General features: G+C 59.9%; 2 protein-coding genes across 4 annotated transcripts in view; one reads left to right on the forward strand and one right to left on the reverse strand.

The window, feature by feature from the left end:
* BCAR1 (BCAR1 scaffold protein, Cas family member) overlaps positions 1 to 7,522 on the forward strand; it is a 37,538-nt gene extending 30,016 nt beyond the window's left edge. The window contains exons 3-7 of one of the 2 annotated variants that reach the window (XM_038368670.2): positions 705 to 866; positions 1,524 to 1,637; positions 2,400 to 3,515; positions 5,045 to 5,134; positions 6,133 to 7,522. In XM_038368670.2, the coding sequence (XP_038224598.1) occupies positions 705 to 866; positions 1,524 to 1,637; positions 2,400 to 3,515; positions 5,045 to 5,134; positions 6,133 to 6,648 (1,998 nt within the window). In that variant the 3' untranslated portion in view covers positions 6,649 to 7,522. The remainder of the gene's footprint in view (positions 1 to 704; positions 867 to 1,523; positions 1,638 to 2,399; positions 3,516 to 5,044; positions 5,135 to 6,132) is intronic. The other variant, XM_043495366.1, reaches the window with a different exon arrangement.
* Positions 7,523 to 11,189: 3,667 nt separating this feature from the next.
* On the reverse strand, positions 11,190 to 18,058 carry LOC119841178 (chymotrypsinogen A-like). Of its 2 annotated transcripts, none has more exons than XM_038368373.2 (7): positions 17,977 to 18,058; positions 15,917 to 16,020; positions 15,297 to 15,415; positions 14,682 to 14,760; positions 13,821 to 14,001; positions 12,431 to 12,564; positions 11,190 to 11,806 (listed from the first exon to the last, which is right to left on the reverse strand). In XM_038368373.2, exons 1-7 carry the CDS (start codon positions 18,026 to 18,028, stop codon positions 11,645 to 11,647), a joined length of 831 nt encoding a protein of 276 aa, XP_038224301.1. In that variant the 5' UTR covers positions 18,029 to 18,058; the 3' UTR covers positions 11,190 to 11,644. The 2 variants fall into 2 exon arrangements, with proteins under 2 accessions (XP_038224301.1, XP_038224302.1); XM_038368374.2 differs by having other exon boundaries at positions 11,196 to 11,806; positions 15,297 to 15,382.
* Positions 18,059 to 18,468: the final 410 nt, after the last annotated feature.

Genomic DNA, 18,468 nt, shown 5'->3' on the forward strand with positions numbered 1-18,468 from the left:
ACCCAGGCTGTGCCCCGTGGTCTCTCTGAGCCTCAGTCCCTCCAAAACAGGGTGGCACTCCTCCCTTCACCAGCCTGGCATGTGAGCTCTTGGGGAGGGGCTCTCCCATCAGCCCTGGGCTGCCAACTGGGGCAGTGTGAGGCCAGTGGTGCCAGCTGCTGCTCGCCATATGCCCAACTGCATTGGAGGAGTGCTGCCTGCATTGTAGCTGCCCCCCCCCCCCCCCCGCCCCAGCTCCCACCTGCTGTCTGCATGTCCAGGGAGCTTGGCAGCTGGCTTGTTTTGTTCCCCCGGAGGCATCTCACAGCCACGACCGGCTCCCTCTGGCTGGCTGTGCTGGGCCGGCTGGCAGTGGCTGCAGGCTCTGGCACTGCCACTCCCAGGTGGGCAGGATGGGGACGGGGAGCGGTTCAGGAGGCAGAGCTGGCTGCAGAACATCTGTCCTCTGCTCCAATGTGAACAGGGGACACCAGGTGCGTGGGGGCTGCCCGTCGGCCTGGAGCTGGGATGGGGGCACTTACTGGGGGCACTGCCCCTCGTTCAGTGCCTAGGCAGGAGCTCCTGGGTGCAGAACCCCCACAGTTTCTCTTCTCTGCTCCCCAGAGCCGCCGCCCACCCGTACCGGGGGAGACTCTGCTCCCCCTGGGCTGGGGGCACCTGTGCTGCGTGGCAGCGCCCTGCTCACCCCCTGTCCTCTCTTCCAGGTGGTGGTGCCCACTCGGGTGGGGCAGGTCTACGTCTACGACTCAGCCAAAGGCGAGCAGGATGAGTACGACATCCCACGGCACCTCCTCGCCTCCGGGCCCCAGGAGATCTACGACGTGCCCCCTGTCCGGGGGGTGCTCGCCAGCCAGTACAGCCAGGAGGTGAGGCCCTGTGTCAGCAATTGGGCGCGCTGGGAGGCCTTTGTGTATGTGTGGCCTAGTGTGGCTAGCTAGCTGCCCCTCTCCCTCCCTTATCCCATAGGTGCTCTCCCCATGCCCCTGACTTTGTCCACCTGGGCTTGGGGGCAGAGCTTCTTCTCTGGCTCTTGTCTCCTTACTCGTCCACCAGGGGGTGACATGCAGGGCAGGAGCTCTCTCCTCCCCGACTGGTCCAAGGGTCTCCAATGCGAGAACAAGGGACACCCAATGATGCTGAAAAGAGGGCAGATTCCAGTGTGATTAGCATGTGGAACTCGCTACCACATGAAGTGTCCAGGACCTAGACTGTAGCAAGCTTCAAAGAGATTCATGGTTAGTGCTAGCAAAGGCAGAAGGGATACTAACCGATCAGGCTGAACTGGAGGCCATCTATATGATGAGAGCGATATGGGGGACAGATGACCCTCCCCCCGTCTCTCTATTGTGGGGCCCATGAACCTTCTTCCTTCCTGGCTACTGTCAGCCAGGCTCCTGGACTTGGGACAGTGGGGCTGAGCCATCCGACTGTCCTAGTGTCCCTAGAGATACGTGTGGCTACGTGCAGGTGCCCGGGCGTGCACAAGCCGCAGGAACCAATGCCATTGCTTGCCGTGCTTGCAGGTCTATGACACCCCCCCAATGGCAGTGAAGGGCCCCACCGGCCGGGAGCTTGGCCAGGAGATCTACGATGTGCCACCCAGCGTGGAGAAGGCCCTGCACCAGGCTCCCCAAACTGTGAGTGGCGCCAAGGGGGTCTGAATGCGGGCAGGAGGGCATGGGAACTCCTTTGCCTGCCCCAGGGCTGGTCTCCCAGCCTGCGTTCCTTGGCATGCCCCAGCACTAAGCCTTGCCTGGCTCTGCAGCGTGGTGGCACCATGCCAGCCCCCACATGGGAGGAGGCAGGGCACAGCGCAGGATTTCCTCCAGCCGAGCTCCCAGGTGGGGTCAGCGCAGCGTTGGCGAGCTCAGACGGTGCCGCAGGCAAGCAGGGGCGGGCACCTGGGGTTGCTAGAGCAGGGGGCTCAGTGGGAACTGGCAGCAGGAACTGGGGGGCAGGTCCCAGCCCCCAGCCTCCAAGAAGCACCAGGCGGGCCCCACAACCACCAGAGTGGCTTCAAAGCCACCAGATTTCTGAAAAATAATAAATATTGGGCGGTTTTCTGACCCCACGGGGCTCCACCACAGCATCTGCTCTGACACCAAGAAGGAGCATGGGCAGGGCTGGGCACTGACAGTGGGAAGGGTCACGGGCAGGTAGGAAGGGGCACGGACAGGGCCGGGCGATGTGTGCAGAACAGAGTGTGGGAACGACCGCACATTACATGCAGGAAGGGGTATGGGCAAGGCTGGGCGTGGGCAAGAGGAAGGGGTGCGGGCCGGACGCAGGCAGTAGGAAGGGGCACATGCGGCGGGAAGGGGCGCGGGCAGGGCTGGGCGCAGGCGGTAGGAAGGGGCGCGGGCAGAGCCAGGCGCTCAGAGCTGCTGTCCCCCATGCAGGTGTATGACGTCCCCCCATCCGTGAGCAAGGACGTCCCGGACGGCCCCTCCCGAGAGGAGACCTACGACGTGCCCGCCGCCTTTGCCAAGCCAAAGGCGCTGGACCTACCTCCGCCGGCCCTGCCCGAGGACGTGTACGACGTGCCGCCGGTGGCAGGGAAGGGCGCCCCCGAGGCCCCCTTCCCACAGGAGATCTACGACGTGCTGCCTGGCCTGCGGAAGCCGGTGGGGCCTGCGCAGGACGTGTACGATGTGCCCCGGGAGCTGCACGCTAGTAGCCTGGATGCCGAGGGCGAGTACATCTACGATGTACCACCGCAGGTGGACCGGGAAGCCAGGGCAGGCGATGCCAAACGCCTCTCAGCCTCCAGCACAGGCAGCACCCGCAGCAATGTCTCCAGCTCCTCGCTGGACGTGGGGCCGGGCAAGGAGGCGCCCAAGGAGCTGGGCCTGGACCTGGATGCGGCCATGGAGCTGTTGGCCCGGCTCCAACACCATATCAGTGGTTCCGTCTCCTACCTCATGTCCTTCATCAGCACCGGCTGGCGTAGCCCAGAGCAGCTGGAGCTCCATGCACCCAACCTGCGGGCAGCAGCCGAGGGCATCAAGGGGGCGCTGCGGGACCTGCTGGAGTTTGCCCGCGGGGCCGTGGGCAACGCGGCCCAGGCCTCCGACCGTGCCCTGCACACCAAGCTCAGCAAGCAGCTGCAGAAGATGGAGGACGTGTACCAGGCCCTGCAGCGGCACAGCCAGGCGCTGGATGTCTGTGGCTGGGCCCCCAGCGCCCTAGTGTCCGGCAAGCCAGGCAGCACCGACGACCTGGACCGCCTGGTGATGTACTCACGGGGCATCCCTGACGACACCAAGCAGCTGGCGTCCTTCCTGCATGGCAACGCCTCCCTGCTCTTCAGACGGGGTAAGCCGCTGGTGGACAGCCCAGACGCCAGCCTGCTCCTCGCCAGCCACCCCCAGCTGGCGCCAGTCGACAAGGCCAGCAGCATCCAGTCACGGCCCCTGCCCTCCCCGCCCAAGTTCCTGGCGCAGGACTCGCCCGACGGGCCATACGAGAACAGTGAGAGTGGCTGGATGGAGGACTATGACTACGTGCATCTGCAGGTGGGCAGCAGGGGGACACCCGAGGGCCAAATGGGGGGCTGGGCTTGCTCTGGAGGGAGGTACATCTCACTGGGGGCACCCCGGTCCCCCCTGACTGAGACAGTCCTCCCGCATTGCTTCTCCCCCTCCCATGAGGCCTCTTTCTCCTGCCTCTCCCTCCAGCACTGCCGCCCCTGCCCCAGGCACAGAGCTGGTGCCCCCGGGCAGGGTGTGTTGAAATGTACCTGGGCCTCACCCGCTTGGTGCCCCTGTGCCCAGCCCCGGCGGGGGAGCCGTGGGTCCAGCTGGGACTGACTCTGGGAAGGCCGTGGGAGCAGGGACTGGTGCCTGCTGCTTGCCACCACCCAGCACCATTGCTTCCTTCCCTGGCAGACTGACCTGGCCAGGGAGTTCCCACATCCCAAGCCGGGTAAGGGGGTCGCAGGGTGAGCCTGGGCTGGGCAGGTTCCCTAAGGCCCTGATGCTGGGCACCGGGTGAAGGTAGGGTTCCTTGCCCCTTTGACAGTCCATAGGCCCATGCTTGTCGGGCTCCCTCCCCCTATTTGGGGGGCTGAAGGGGGCCTTCAGTCTGCTGGGTCCTTGAGGATCCCTCTCGATGTGCCCCATAACTGCCACCCAGGTGCCCACGCGCTGGCTGCGTTTCTTCAGCAGCAGCCGTTCCCAGGGGGCCGTGTGGACGCAGCCCCTGCCTGGGGCTAGCCAAGCCACAACTAGCGCCAGTTACGGGGGGACGGGGGGTGAGCCTGCCTCCCTCCCTTCCTCCTGGCCGGGTCCTCCAGCCCAAGCCCTGTTGGGCATCTCCCCTTGGCCAGGCCACGGTGCTGGGCACCCAGCCAGCCAGTGCGGTTTGACAAGCTTGGCATGTGCCATCTGGGACCCATGGTTCTCAGCCAGCCTGGGCGGGAGTTTGGCCAGCCAGCCTTCTCCAGCTGTGAGCCTGCAGCGCCACTGCATGGCCTCCTGCAGGACTGCACCCAGGCTGCAGCACTAAAGCCAGCTGTGTATGTAGCAGGAGGGCTGGGCGTGCTGGTCCCACCTGCCCCATGCTCTGCTCTGAGGGGTGGGGCACTGCGTGCTGGAGCTGCAGAGGGGCAGCTGCCTCTCGGGTTCCTCACGGGGTGGCTGCAATCCGCCCCTTCGCGGGAGCCCTCGATACCCCCCTGGGGCTCATTGCAGGCAGGCTGGGCTCCCAGTCCCCTTGTCACCACAGAGTCCAGGGCGTAGGCAGCCCCCCAGGGCCGGTAGCTGGAGAGCCAGCCCCTACCCGTTCTGGAGGAGAGGGGCATGGGGAGGGGCTAGGACCTGGGGCATAGAGCTGTCTCCCAGAGCAAGGGCTCCCCAGGCCGGGATGGGGTGACTGTGCCAGGCCAGCCCCATTCATCGCTGTGCTCCCTGCCAGAGAGAGGGCATCCTGGATCTCTGCCCTGGTGTGGGATGGGCTCCCACCAGGGGAACCCCGCAGTGGGCTGTGATGAAGGGACCCTCCCCACTCATGGCCATTACTCACCCCCTGGCCTCCCTTCTTCCAGGGCAAGGAGGAGTTTGAGAAAACCCAGAAGGAGCTGCTGGAAAAAGGCAACATCATGCGGCAGGGCAAGGGGCAGCTGGAGCAGCAGCAGGTACCAGGGCCCAGCCCTCTCGGGGGGGCTCCCACTCCCTCAGCCCCCTGACAGGAGCCTGGGGAGCACAGGCAGGGGCTTGGCTAGCAATGGGAAGTGCTCTCTGCTATAGATGGCTCTCCCCAAGCAAGGCCCGGCTCTCTGCCCAGGCCCCTCCTGACCTGACATTCATGGCGCAGCCCCTGTGTCAGGAAGATCCACGCACTCGTGTATGCGCCCCAGCTCACCCTGTCTCCCAAAGGAGATCCTCCTGGCTTTGGGGGGAATCCTCCTGAAGGCAAAAGGGGCCTGAGGCTGCCCTGTTCCCAATCCTAGGGGCTGGGTAATACAAATAATAAACAATAAAGGGATCCAGCCTCTGGGAAACTCTAGGCCGAAGGATGCTGTCAAGTCAAGTCCAGACTCCTGCGCACACAGCAGTTCCCTGCTCTGCCCCTTTGACTTGCTGGGGGCAGTGCAGACATTCAGGAGGCAGATTTAGCCATTCTGCAATTGGAATTAATGCTGTAGACAATGTGTGAGGCAGGTCAGACTCCGGCTCCCTCCCCCATGGCCAGGCCTGCCCTGCAGGGCCCATGGGGGTAGACTCTGGCTCCCTCCCCCATGGCTGCGCTTTTATCTGAGCCTCGCTGCTCCCCTTTCTCCTGGTACCTAGGACTGGGGCTCTGGACACACTTGCTTGCAGTGAGGTGTCTGTCCATGCCACACTCGGTGAGTAGCGCCAGGCCTGGGCATGCCAGCCCCACTGCTATCAGCCAGGATGAACCTGGGGCCTTTGACACTTAGACAGAGATTTTCAAGAACGATGGGAGTTGGTGCCTAATCCCCTTGGGCAGCATTGACAGTGCCAGGCTGCAGCGCAGGTGCGTGATAGTGACTCCTCTGGCTGTGTTGGTAGCAGATGCAGGAGCCAGCCACTGTGGGAGGGGGCACTTTATCGCACTCAGCCAGGGCTAGCCACACCCTGCCCCTAACGTGCTGTCTGTCTCCTCCTGTAGCTGAAGCAGTTTGAGCGGCTGGAGCAGGAGGTCACACGCCCCATCGACAATGACCTCTCCAGCTGGACACCACCGCAGCACTATGCCCAGGTGCAGGGCGGCAGTGCCCTGTGCCCCTCCGACCGCCAGTTGCTCCTCTTCTACCTGGAGCAGTGCGAGGCCAACCTCACCACACTCACCAATGCCGTGGATGCCTTTTTCACCGCCGTGGGCACCAACCAGCCGCCCAAGATCTTCGTGGCCCACAGCAAATTTGTGATCCTCAGTGCCCACAAGCTGGTGTTCATCGGTGATACCCTGTCGCGCCAGGCCCGGGCGCAGGACGTGCGCCACAAGGTCACCCACTACAGCAACCTACTGTGCGACATGCTCAAGGAAATTGTGGTGACCACCAAGGCCGCCGCCCTCCACTACCCGTCCCCCTCTGCCGCCAAGGACATGGTGGAGCGGGTCAAAGACCTGGCCAATAGCACGCAGCAGTTCAGGATGGTGCTGGGGCAGCTGGCGGCCATGTGACAGCCTCACTGGTACACACCGCACAGGGAACTCCTCGGAGAGATCAGTCTACTATTAATGACTGCCTCTATGGATGTGCAGTGGAGCACGAGAGGCGTGTAAATGGGCTTGTAAATATTTAAAGAGACTCCCATGGGGGGGATAAAGGGGGGCACAAAACAAACAACGACGCTGGGCTCCTGTTCACTCCTCCCCTTTTCCCCCGAAGAGCAAGATAGGTTTTAGGCCGCGCCGGCAATTCATTAAGGGTGCTTCGAGGTGAAAGCTGGGGAGCCAGGACAGAGGTTGTAGCCTCGGAAAGAAGAGGGGGCCCTGGACCCCCCGTAATGAAGCCACAGAGGCAAATCATCATTGTCCAAGATGGATTCAGGGTGCGTTGAGCCAATGGATGATATTTTTAAAAAGAACTAGAATTTGAATCGGAGCAATGCAATTAGAGCGGGCGCAAGCAATCGAACGGAAGTCCTGTAGTGTCAGCCGACAGTTAGGGGCGAGTGTGATTTCCATTGACTTTGGGGCCTAATTTAATTAATGAGATCTCCCTCTGCTAAATGACAGACATTTAATTGTGCAGAACGAATCAATCCAATAGTATCTGGGTGGAGATGAAAAGGAAACTGGTCAAACTGTAAGCCAGAGGAGTGTCTGTGTGTCCATTGCCTGGCCCGACAGACAGCCCCTGGGGACGATAGGATGGACACAGGGAGGTGCGCCTTACCGTGGCATATCACCGCTGGGGTTTGCTAAAATCGGCTGTAGCAGAAATGTGAAACGAAATTGGTGCCTTGAAATGTGCAGGTTCACTCCCGGCCTGTAGGGATACTCGTTGCCATGGAGCCTGCTGGCATGGCAGCATAAAGGTTTGCCTAGAGCCCCTCTGCCTTGTGGTTGTGTTGGGGGGGCTGGTGTGTGAGCGTTGTCTGGAATGCAGAGGAGATGGGATCCCACGTTCTCACGGCAGATGGAGACGGGAGAACACCTCTTTTTCCTCTGGGAGCTCCTAAGGCACAGGCTGGAGTTGGAAAGCCCCCCAAGTATCTGCCTGATGAGGCCATTATCTCAGTGCCCTCTGTGGTCCCTTGGTGCTCGCCAGCTAAGCAGTGTGGGACTGGGTCACTATGAATAGGAGACCCACTGGCGGTGTTGGGTCCCTGGGGGTTGCCCATCCTGTGGAGTCCGTACCAAGCCCATACCCCAGCCCTGGGTGCCAGCACGCGCTGTGCTGCTGTGTCAGCTCTCATGAGATGCAACACAGAGGCTCTGACTAAGGGGCCACTGAAGCTCCTGTTGCACCCAGTAAGAGATGGGTGCATTCCACTCGCCTGAGGTGTGGCATTCCTGTGTGCTGATAAACAGCTGCCAGGTTCCACCCAAGAGGTGGCTGCATGTTGCTAGCAGGGAAGCAGATTGCTGCATTGAGCTTGCCAAGAGTTTTGTGATCCTATGGGGGTGAAAGACACTGAGTAAATGTCGGGTGTTATTCTTCTCCATCCCTAACTCCTGTGGCCACAGCACTTGACTAGGACATCTCATTGAGGTTTGCCCATCTCCCAGCACTCTCCTCAGCTGGGTTCTTTCCTGCCCATGGTTAATCAGGATGTAGGCCCTGATCCCCTTAGCCCATGCAGTGTTGCTCTGGCCTACAAGGGGCACTCTGTGGGCACAGGATTGGCATATGCTGCTGCTGCCTGATGGGGAACTGAGTGCAGCCTGCTTGTTCATGGCTCTCAGCTGGGGGAAATGGGGGTGAGCAGGAAACTCAGCGGGAAAGACCAGGGCACCCTGAGTAAAGATTTGGGGGTCATGGTGCATAATCTGCTGAAATGAGCTCTGCATGCAATGCTGTGGCCAGAAGAGCTCGTGCCAGAAGTGGGGGAATCTCAAGTCGGAGCAGAGAGGTTCTTTGATCTCTGCATGTGGCCCTGGTGCAGCCGTTGCTGGAATCCTGTGTCCAGTTGTGATGTGCACAATTCAAGAAGGATGTTGATAAATTGGAGAGGATCAGAGAAGAGCCACGTGAATGATTAAAGGATCAGAAAACCTTGATAGTGATAGACCCTAGGACCTCAGTCAGCTTATCTTAACAAAGAGAAGGTTCAGGGATGACTTGACACAGTCTGTAAGTAGCCACGTGGGGAACAAATATACAAGCCAATGGCTGGAAGTTGACACTAGACAAATTGATACTGGAAATAAGGTGTCAGTTTTTAACGATGAGAATAATTAACCACTGGAACAATTTACCACGGGTCCTGGGGGTTTCTCCTTCACTGACCATTTTTAAATGGAGATTTGCGGCTTTTCTAAGAGATCTGCTCTAGGAGCACTAGTTGGGCAGGGCTCTGGCCTGGGCTGTGCAGGGGGTCAGACTAGATGATCACACTGGTCCCTTCTGGCCTTGGCTCTAGGGATCAATGAAGTCCGAGTCCTGTGAGGGCAATCAGGGTCATTTTACTAATGACGTCCATGGCCCCAGGATTTCGCCCCACACAGGGAGCAATGTGTGAAACTACCTCAAGCGGCCATTTTTGTGGGGTCACTTTCAATCAACCAAGCAGCCTAGTGTATTCCACACGCGCCTGGGACACAGGAGAGCTGGGCTTCATTCCTGCCTCTGACTCCGGCCTGCAAGATGATTGTGAGCAATTCCCTTCCCCCGTCTCTGCCTCAGTGTCCCCAGCTGTAAAATGAGGAGGGTACGCAGTGCTGAGAGCTCCAGTGCCGGTAAGCGCTGTGGAAGAACTGGCCTCGTTCCTAAAGTGACACAGACAATTCAGGGGTTTTTGTAGGGCTACCGTTCTCATGTTGCACAATGGAGCCTTGATCCTGACCAGGTCTCTGGCTGCTAACCCCATGCAAAGCCTCAATACTAACCATCTTTGGGGCTAGTCAGCCCTACCCCCTGCCCCAGGAGCTTGGCCGGCCCCACTCATTTTGTGTACGGTGCAAACACCAGTCAGAGTCTGTGTTGGCCCTCCAGGGTCTCACGGGGGGGCAGAGCTGTTTGCAACATCCCCCCCACCCAAAAAGAATTCTATGAAAATGAAACAAACTTTTAGGGGTCTGGGAGTGTGTGGTGGGGTTGGGTCGCTGGGAAGACAGGGTGGGCTCAGCAGACCAGAGGTGGAGAAGGGGCTGTGGAGGGGATAGAGACGGTGACTCCAGGGGTGACCAGAAGCTGGATTGGTTATACATGGTGCAGCGCTGGGGAAGGGAGGAAACAAGCAGCCAGCCAAGGACTTGCATTTCTAGAGGGCTGTCCAACCCCGAGCACTGGCTGCTAGCCACCTGGATCGTTCATCCAGCACTGAATTGCAGCCTACCTTAGGCGTGGAGCGTGGCAGCTGTGTAACAGCAGATGGGAACACTAAGCACTGGCACAGGCAAGGAGGGTGGAGCACTGTTTTCTACAGAGGGCTCTGGGCTGCTTGCAGAGTTGGGCGAGCCACACAGCTTCCACTGTGCTAGCGCCCGGAGAGCTAGGAGAACCCCCAAGCAGCTGGGCGAGCTGAGTCTGAGCACCACAATCCCGAGCCAGATGCCCGTAAGCTGTCACCCCCTTGCACAAGCTGTGGGGGCTGCACTCTGGTGTTCAGACCCAGTCCTGTCTAGGCCACCTGCTGGCATAGCTCTGAGTTCAGCCCCCACACGGGGCTTTGGCTGGAGCCATCCTGGCTCTTGGAGATGCACCGTCGCATCCGTGTGCAGCGTGGCTGCCCCCCCTCCAATGGCTGCACCAGGTAAGTGCGCCATGAGGCCGTGACTGAAGCCATGGGGCCAGCTTTACTCGGCGATGGCTCCTCTGGGGCATCCGGTGCAGTGACTGGGAATGTTGAACAGCCTCCACAGCCAGGATGTGACTTGCCCGCTACTGGCCCTCTCAGGCACACAGCTGAGACATCTGCTACTCCCAAGCAGACCAGCTGCTCTTTAGCTCTGGCAGTGGAGGCTGGTGCTGGGAGCTCGCCGGGGCAGTGCCTGAACATGGCCCAGCCAGCAAGCACGGGCACTGGCGGTGCGTAAAAGACAGGATTGGGCTGCCGGGATCACAAGGGGGCACATGGGAGCTCCACAGTGGAGACACAGCCAATGCCCCAAACCCCTGACCTGGGCCCTGCACCATGCAGTGAGCTACGGCCCATGCCAGGGCTAGCTAGTGGGTCAGGCTGAGCCGTGCAGACCTTGAAGCCAACATGGGCGCATCCTGACCCTCAGTTACCCACCACACACACTGCAGTGGGGCACAGTGCATGGCTGGGACCTGTGAAGAGCTCCACGGAGGGGAGGCAAACCTGGGAGGGGGCTCAAACAGCTGTTTGGCTGGTGGGGATGCACTAAGCAATGGGGGCTAAGCCCAGTTCAGGTCTCTAGTGCAGCCGAGACTTAGGGGGCCCCTGATAATCCTATGCCCTGCAGGGTTCTCCCTGGGGTGGGTGGCCCTCCTAGCCAGGCTAGGAATCATGTGACATTGCTGGAAGATGTTTCCATCCCTGGGGGAGGGCTAGCTTCCTCCCTAGCTCTGGGAGCCCTTTAATCATGGATTTAGTTGGATTTTGTTGGTGCTGGTCCTACTTTGAGGAGGGGGTTGGACTAGATGACCTCCTGAGGTCCCTTCCAACCCTGATATTCTATGATTGTATGGATCAGCTTCCCTGGCTCCACACCAGTGGCCACAGCCTGGCTGGCCACCTTGCCTTGGGCACAAAGCTCAGTTGGGGGAGCTGCTGTGGGCCCAGCTTATGCGCGGTGGGTGTCAGCAACCCCTGCTGGGTCAACTGGCATGTGGTGCCCAGGCTGTGCCCAGTCCGGTGGACACAGTGTGCTGGTGCCCCAAAGATGGCAGGAACCCAAAGAGACACCATGCTCCAGAAAGGTTTTATTGGAAGGCCACATGGCTGGCTTTGAGCCAGGTGGGACTAGGTCACCTGTGGGGAGAGAAGGGTGCAGAGCCGCAGCTGCCGAGCTGGGGCCTAGCTGCTAAGACCCCACAGCAGGCTCAGTTGCTGGCCATGATGCCGTCGGCCCATTCACGGAGCAGGTTCACGCGGGCGTAGACGCCTGGCATGGTGGTGGCACAGCGGCTGCTGCCCCAGGACACAATGCCCACTAGATGCCAGACTCCGTTCTCCTGGCAGACAAGGGGGCCGCCGGAGTCACCCTGCGAAGCAGATGGAGAGGCAGGCTCAGTCACCAGGGCTGTAGAGAGCTGGGCACCACGCCCTCCAGTGCCAGCCCCCTGCCCAGGCACCCTGCCGCGTATCCTCCCAAGGAGGAGCCCCTGCTAGCCTGGATCTCATCCTCCTGTGCCACGCTGGAGAGACCAGCCCAGGAGGACTGACGGGTGCCCTCCCCTGCCTATGGCCGAATTCCTGCCCTCCCTGCCAGAGGGACAAGGGCCCTGTCCCTGGATTGGCACATTCTCCCTGGCCTGGTCCCCCAGGACGTGGGGGACCACAGCCAAGTGCACACGGTCCCCTGCTTCCCACCCCTCTGCAGCAGGCCCCCTCCTAGCCAAGCAGCAATGACTGGGCTAGTCAGTGCTCTGGGCAATGCCTCTATGGGCCCATGCAACAGGCATGAGGGTCTCGCACCCCACCAGGAATCGCTACGCTCTTCCCCCTGCCTGGGGAGCAGAAGACCATGGAAGGGCTCAAGCCAGCTAGCCGTGTGTGGCAAGGCCACAGGGCTAGTAGAGGCACAGAGCGGCCAGCAGAGGGCATGAGCTCGCGCAGGGGGCGGAAGGAGGCTGGCCAGCGGGGCAGCCCCAGCCCTGGGGCCATACCATGCAGGAGGAGGAGCCCGCTGCTCCAGCACAGATCATCGAGTCCAGGATGTTGCCGCTCCAGTAGTTTTTACACTCCTCATTGGTCAGCAGGGGCAGCGCTGTCTGCTGCAGTTTGCTTGGGGTGCTTAAGGCTGGGAAGGGAGCGGAGAGAGGGCAGGGTCAGGGCTGCGCCCCAAGGAGCCGCCACACGCATTCCACATGACATGGTGCACGGCTTGTGTGGCTGGCATGTGCCACACGTGGGAGCTGGGTGCACTGCTGAACACACCCTATGGAATGAGTGAACTGCACAGGAGCCTCCCACGACCAGGCCATCCTGCTACAAAGGCGTGGCCCTCTGGCTCCCCAGTAGGGCTGGGCATCCCATGCTCCCTGCTGAAAGCTGGGGCGGGCAGCCCAAAAGCAGGCACAGGCTTTCCAGGTCCCAGTCATTGCAGGGCCTGGAGATGCCAGAGGGCTCTGGCCCAGGTGGAGGAAAAGGCCCTTTCACCAACAATCCCCTACTTGCCCTGGCTCGCGTTCCCCTGTGCGCACACGGTGAGCTGGCCAGGCGTGCCCAAGCAGCATCCCACCACAGCCTGGCAGCACTGGGCTCACAGGGGCTGGCCTGCCAGCTGGCCAGACAGTGCTTTGCCTGCTCTTTGGGGCTCTGGTCCACATCCTAGGAGTTAGATCCACCCCTCCCGCAGGGCTAGCTCCAGCCCTGCTCTGCCAATGCCCCAATGCATGGCTGCCTCAAGCTCCGACCTGTGGATCCCCCAGGCCATGCCGTGAGCCCAGCATTTGGGCCAGTGCCCACGGGTGGCTCTAGGCGAGCACCAGGCACATTGGGTCTAGACCAGATGCATCACTAGAGAAGGGCTACAGCCCTGGGCCTTACCACCTGTATAGAAGGGGCTCAGTCCAGCCCAGGCTGGTGACAGGAACAGAGCCGAATGATTTCTCATGCCTCCCGCCCAGCTCTAAGGAGTGCTGTGCACATGGCAGGGGGGCAACACACCCCGATGCCAATGAGGGTGTGAAACCTGGGGAGCCAACAGCTCAGTGCTGCCGTGACGGGGGAGATGGTTGTGGGAAAACTCACATCCCACTCCACTCATGGGGAGGGAAATCCCTTGCTCCCCACGCTGAATGTGCTTTGCAAACACCAGTGTGCACAGCATCGCAGCAGGGTACGTCAGCATTACTGTCCCCCACCCACAGGTGGGGAAATTGAGGCATAGGGTGGGTAACTAACCACCCTTGATCTCACGATTCCCAGTCCTGGGCCCTACCCTGCAATGCATGTGAGTGACCCAGCTCCAGGGGCTGTTACAGCCAAACTGGCCATTGAAGTCATCCCCAAGGCCATGCAGGCTCCTCTCGCTGCAGTGCCAGGAGGACGTACCGTTGTAGCGGGTCTTGCCCCAGCCAGTGGTGACGCAGAGCTGGCCACTCTGGTACTGCTCCCCAGCAGCTGCCAGGCACACTGGAGCCGCAGTGCTGCCCAGCTCCACGGCCGTGGCCAGCTTGATGAGCGCGATGTCATTGTTGATGGTGTAGGAGTTATACTGCGGGTGGGTGAAAACCTGTGGCAGAGACACGGGCCCATGAGGACATGTCCCTGCAGCTACCCCTCCCCCATGGTGGGGGTACTCATGTGGGCCCCATTGCCATGGTGCCTGGCCCGGTACATTCAGCAAGCACTGAGACCAGCCGGCATCACCAGGCCTGGGGCAGCCTCTGCGTCAGCTCCTTAGAGCCAGCAGGCAGCATATGGCAGGGAACCTCCCACCGCTCCCAGTGCCTGATGCACCCAGAGTGGGCTGCTGGGAGCTGCAGTCTCAGGAGGGCTCCTGGTCCCCTGGGGCGCAGGCTGCGACAGCACACACTCCCCATATGGCTGGAGCAGGGCAGCAGATCCCTCGGGGACCAGGCTATGCCCAGCAGAGGGCAGGGGAGATAGAGCTGTGGCCAGCAGAATTGGCTGGCTGTGGAGGGGACCCCCCACTGCACCCCTGCAGGGGAAGTTGCCCCAGCTGGGCTCCCTCAGCTGATTGTTGTGCTGGCACAATGCCCCCAGGCCTGGAGCAGATATGCTCACACAGGAGTTCCCAGCTGTACCCCATCTCACCCCCAGAGAGCTCAGCCCACAGAGTGGGGCTACACAGAGGCAGCGAGCAGACAGCAACCCTGGGCGCTCATGGCACTACAGGGTTGTGCCCAGACACTCAGCGTCTGTGCAGTGGGTCAGCAAGCGCTCACCCACCTGCTGGATGGCCAATTTCTGTACTTTCTCTTGGGAGGAGCTGCGGTCATGTTCCCCGAGCACCACCACGTTGGATTTCCTGGGGCCAGAAGAGAGGGCAGTTAGTATCCAGGGAGAGCTGAGATCACCCCCGCGAAGGGCTATGTGCGGGGCACTGTGGGACGGGGAGCTAACAGCTGTAGCTCGTGCATTTGGCCATGCAGCAGGGATTCCTGCCTACCTGTGGCTATTGCCCAGGTGCACCCGGGGCTGTTCACCAGTGCAGAGGGAGCCTTCCCCTGTGCACAGCTGGGGCCTTCCACGCCAGCAGCAACCTGGCTGGACCAGGCATAGTTTTCCCCTTGGTGTAGTTGATGGGGTAGCCCATGCAGCCTGGCATGTTGGGGGCAGTCCAGCATTACAAGGTGGAGGGCTGAAACAATCATCTGGACGCTAGGTGTGATCTCGAAGTGCAAGGGGAGGTGACATCACCATGGCTGGGGCTGGAGCCTGCTCTGGGCTAGCAGCACCCTGCTGCCCCACCGCCCCCCTTCAGGCGACACCAGACAGGCTGCTAAGCCATATCCCTGATCTGCCCCCATCCCGCAGCCCATCCCCAGGGTGGTCCCCACTCACGTCACTCTGCAGTGTGCAGCTGTCACCACCCAACGCTCACTGACCAGGGAGCCACCACAGAAGTGCCAGCTGTTCGTCTTCGACTGCTGCAATTGCCAACCGGGGGAAACTGTAAGGCCCTAGAGACACCCCTTCCAAGGTATCACCAGCAAGGGCCAAATCACACTGAAAACAATTGCAGTGCCCAGCTCAGGCATGGCCCTGGGCAGCTAGGAGGGCACCTTTCCTTGGTCTCAGGCACGAGCTCCCTACAGCCTCCCTAGGGACTGAATCTGGCACTTCTGCTTCTATTAGCAGGAGCCACATGGGCATGTGCTTGTCCTGGGCAGCCACAGGCTCATAACCCCCTTGGAGCACCCCACTGGGTGGGGGTGGGACAGCCCAAGAGCCACCCTTCCCACGAGCCCATCCCCAGTGTCTGGGCTTCAGGAGTCCAGCCTCTGGGAGCCGAAATGGGGAAGATGGGCTTGTGAAATGGGGGCGGGGCTTGGCATGGGGCAGAGCCATGGGGGCAGAGCCAAATGAGGAAAGTGTTTGGGTCACTGCTGGGGGGGGAGAGGGGCATAAAGGGAGTAACCAGGGTCCCAGCACCGATAGAGAGACTTCCCCACCCTCCTTACCTGCAGGGAGACTTGCCAGGGCCAGGATCCGGGAACCGCCTCCTCACCATTCACAATGCGGGCATAGCCACTGATGATGGGCTGGATTTCCTGCACACCACAGCCTGGCAGGGAAAGAGAGTCAGCATGGGTCTCCACCCTCCACCTGAGGCTGAAGCACCACCTAACCAGAGACAGCTCCAGTCCATCTCCCTCCCGCAGCCTGGTGAGAGCACGGGCAGTGCCTGGCAGAATGACTGCCAGAGCCGGGCCCAAAAGGGAACATCCGTTATGTGGAGGAGTCTGAGACTGGGGAACTTTCCGATTCAGAATGAAAACCCAGAGACCCTGTCTGGGAGTCATGGCCCTGGGGCAGCCTGCCTGGCACCCGCAGTGTCACCGACCCCTGTGGCACCCATGCATTTAGTTTATACATACACAGCGATGGAGTCTAATTTAGCTGGTCCACTCATGGAAGAGATCTTAGTGTCATTGTGGCTAGTTCTTGAAAACATCCACTCACTGTACAGTGGCAGTCAAAAAAGCGAACAGAATGTTGGAAGTCATCAAGAAAGGGATAGATAATAAGACAGAAAATATCATATTGCCACTATATAAATCCATGGTACGCCCACACCTTGAATACTGCGTGCAGATGTGGTCGCCCCATCTCAAAAAAACTATAGTAGAGTTGGAAGAGGCGTAGAGAAGGGCAACAAAAATGATGACGGGTTCACACAACACACAGTCAACCGGAGGAACTCTTTGCCAGGGGATGCTGTGAAGGCCAAAACTATAACAGGGTCCCAAAAAGAACTAGATGAGTTCATGGAGCATAGGTCCATCAATGGCTATTAGCCCAGATAGGCAGGGATGCAACCCCATGCACTGTTGGCTAGAAACTGGGGGCGGGCCAACAGGACGTGGATCATTTGATAATTGCCCGGTCCTGTTCATTCCCTCTAAAGTGCCTGGCCCAGCCACTGTCGGAAAACAGGATACTGGGCTAACTGGACATAAGAACGGCCATCTGACGTAGTATGGCCGTTCTTATGTGGCAAATCTCGCCCGATCAGAATGGCAGCATTCCCTGACCCTACTAGGCAAAGGTATCAGTGATGACACGGGGGCCCAGGCCAGGGAGGGTGAGAGCTGCTGGTCAATGCCCTAGGCTGGACTGGTGCAGCTAGGCACATAAAGGCCGTTTATAGCAAAAACCTTGTATTTATACCCTGCTTTGCACGCCTGAAAGCAGCTGAGCCACTTTCCCACCAGGCAGAGGCCAAACCTAGACTATTCCAGCTGCCCAGCGTGAGCTTCAGAGAGTTACTGCACTGCCCTGCAGGCAGGTGGTGAGAGCGGCAACCTTATCTACAGCACTCACTGCCGCTGTTACAGCAGGCATTACGCATTGCTTGGCCAGCTGCTGAAATGCAGCCAGCTCTGGTGTGGAAGGTAGCAGTTGCTTAACAGCCCACAGCAATACCCCCCTCACACACACAACATTTTAGAGACAGCACTGAAGACTACTGTCTCTCTTAATCACGCAGAGGAGCACTGAAGGAGGCACAAAGTAACTAGCCAAACTGGTCTAGATTAAACAAACCTGGTCTGGCAACTGGTACAGCATTTTGGCTGCTGGCAAGTGCAATAGCGGCACACTGAGACCCACTCATGTGCAGATTCAGGACTCAAGGGCTCTTATTCAAATGAGATCAAAGTCCTTTACAAAGAAGATCAAGATCATGGCTGCTCTGTGGCTGCCCCATTTTACAGAGGGGAAACTGGGGCACAGAGCAGGGAAGTGATATCTCCAAAGTCACCCAGCAACACAGTGGAGAATAGAACACAGATCTCCTCGGTCCTAATCCAGTGCCCTGTCCACCAGGCCACACTGCCTCCCAGCTGATGCAGCTAAAGGGGATTCCTGGAGATAGCCAGCCCCTGGGTGTCTTTCTAGCTCCCAGCCTGACTGGCACAGTCTGCACTTCTGTGTCCCCACACAGGGTCTCCAGAACCTGGATGAGGCTGTCACCTAATGGATTATGCAGCCCAAGCAGAGAAGGGCCCGCCTGGCTTACCATGAGCCGCACCGAGGACTGCCAGGCAGGAGAACAGCCACAGAGCAGCCATGCTAGCGACAAGGCTGAGGCATGTGGATGGGGCGGACAAGGCTGCAGGTCTTTTATCTCCAGCACCAGTGTAGGTTGGAGTAGGGCCAACAAGGGGGTTGGGGGCCATGGGAACACCTGCTGCAGGGCAAACATGCCACCCCCCCACCACCTCCGTGATACCGCAATTGATTACTGTATTGGCAGGAGTTGGGAGCACTTTTTTTGTGAAGTGGATATATTTTTAGAAGCAGGGCAGCTTGTTTGCTTTCCAGGCTGGCTTCTGTGGCAAAGGGAGGGGTTAGCCGCAGTCAGGGAGGTCGATGGATGTGGCCCGTTTCCAGGAGGAAAATGGGCTTTTCCTCTGCATTGGTATGAGACACTCTGCATGTGCCCTTCTGGCAGCTCAGTGCAAAAGGGGACACCAGAGCCAGGGGTTAGTACAGACTCCCCCCATTCCGC

This window comes from Dermochelys coriacea, chromosome 12 (assembly GCF_009764565.3).
Source record: "Dermochelys coriacea isolate rDerCor1 chromosome 12, rDerCor1.pri.v4, whole genome shotgun sequence".
NCBI classification, from domain to species: Eukaryota; Metazoa; Chordata; order Testudines; family Dermochelyidae; genus Dermochelys; species Dermochelys coriacea.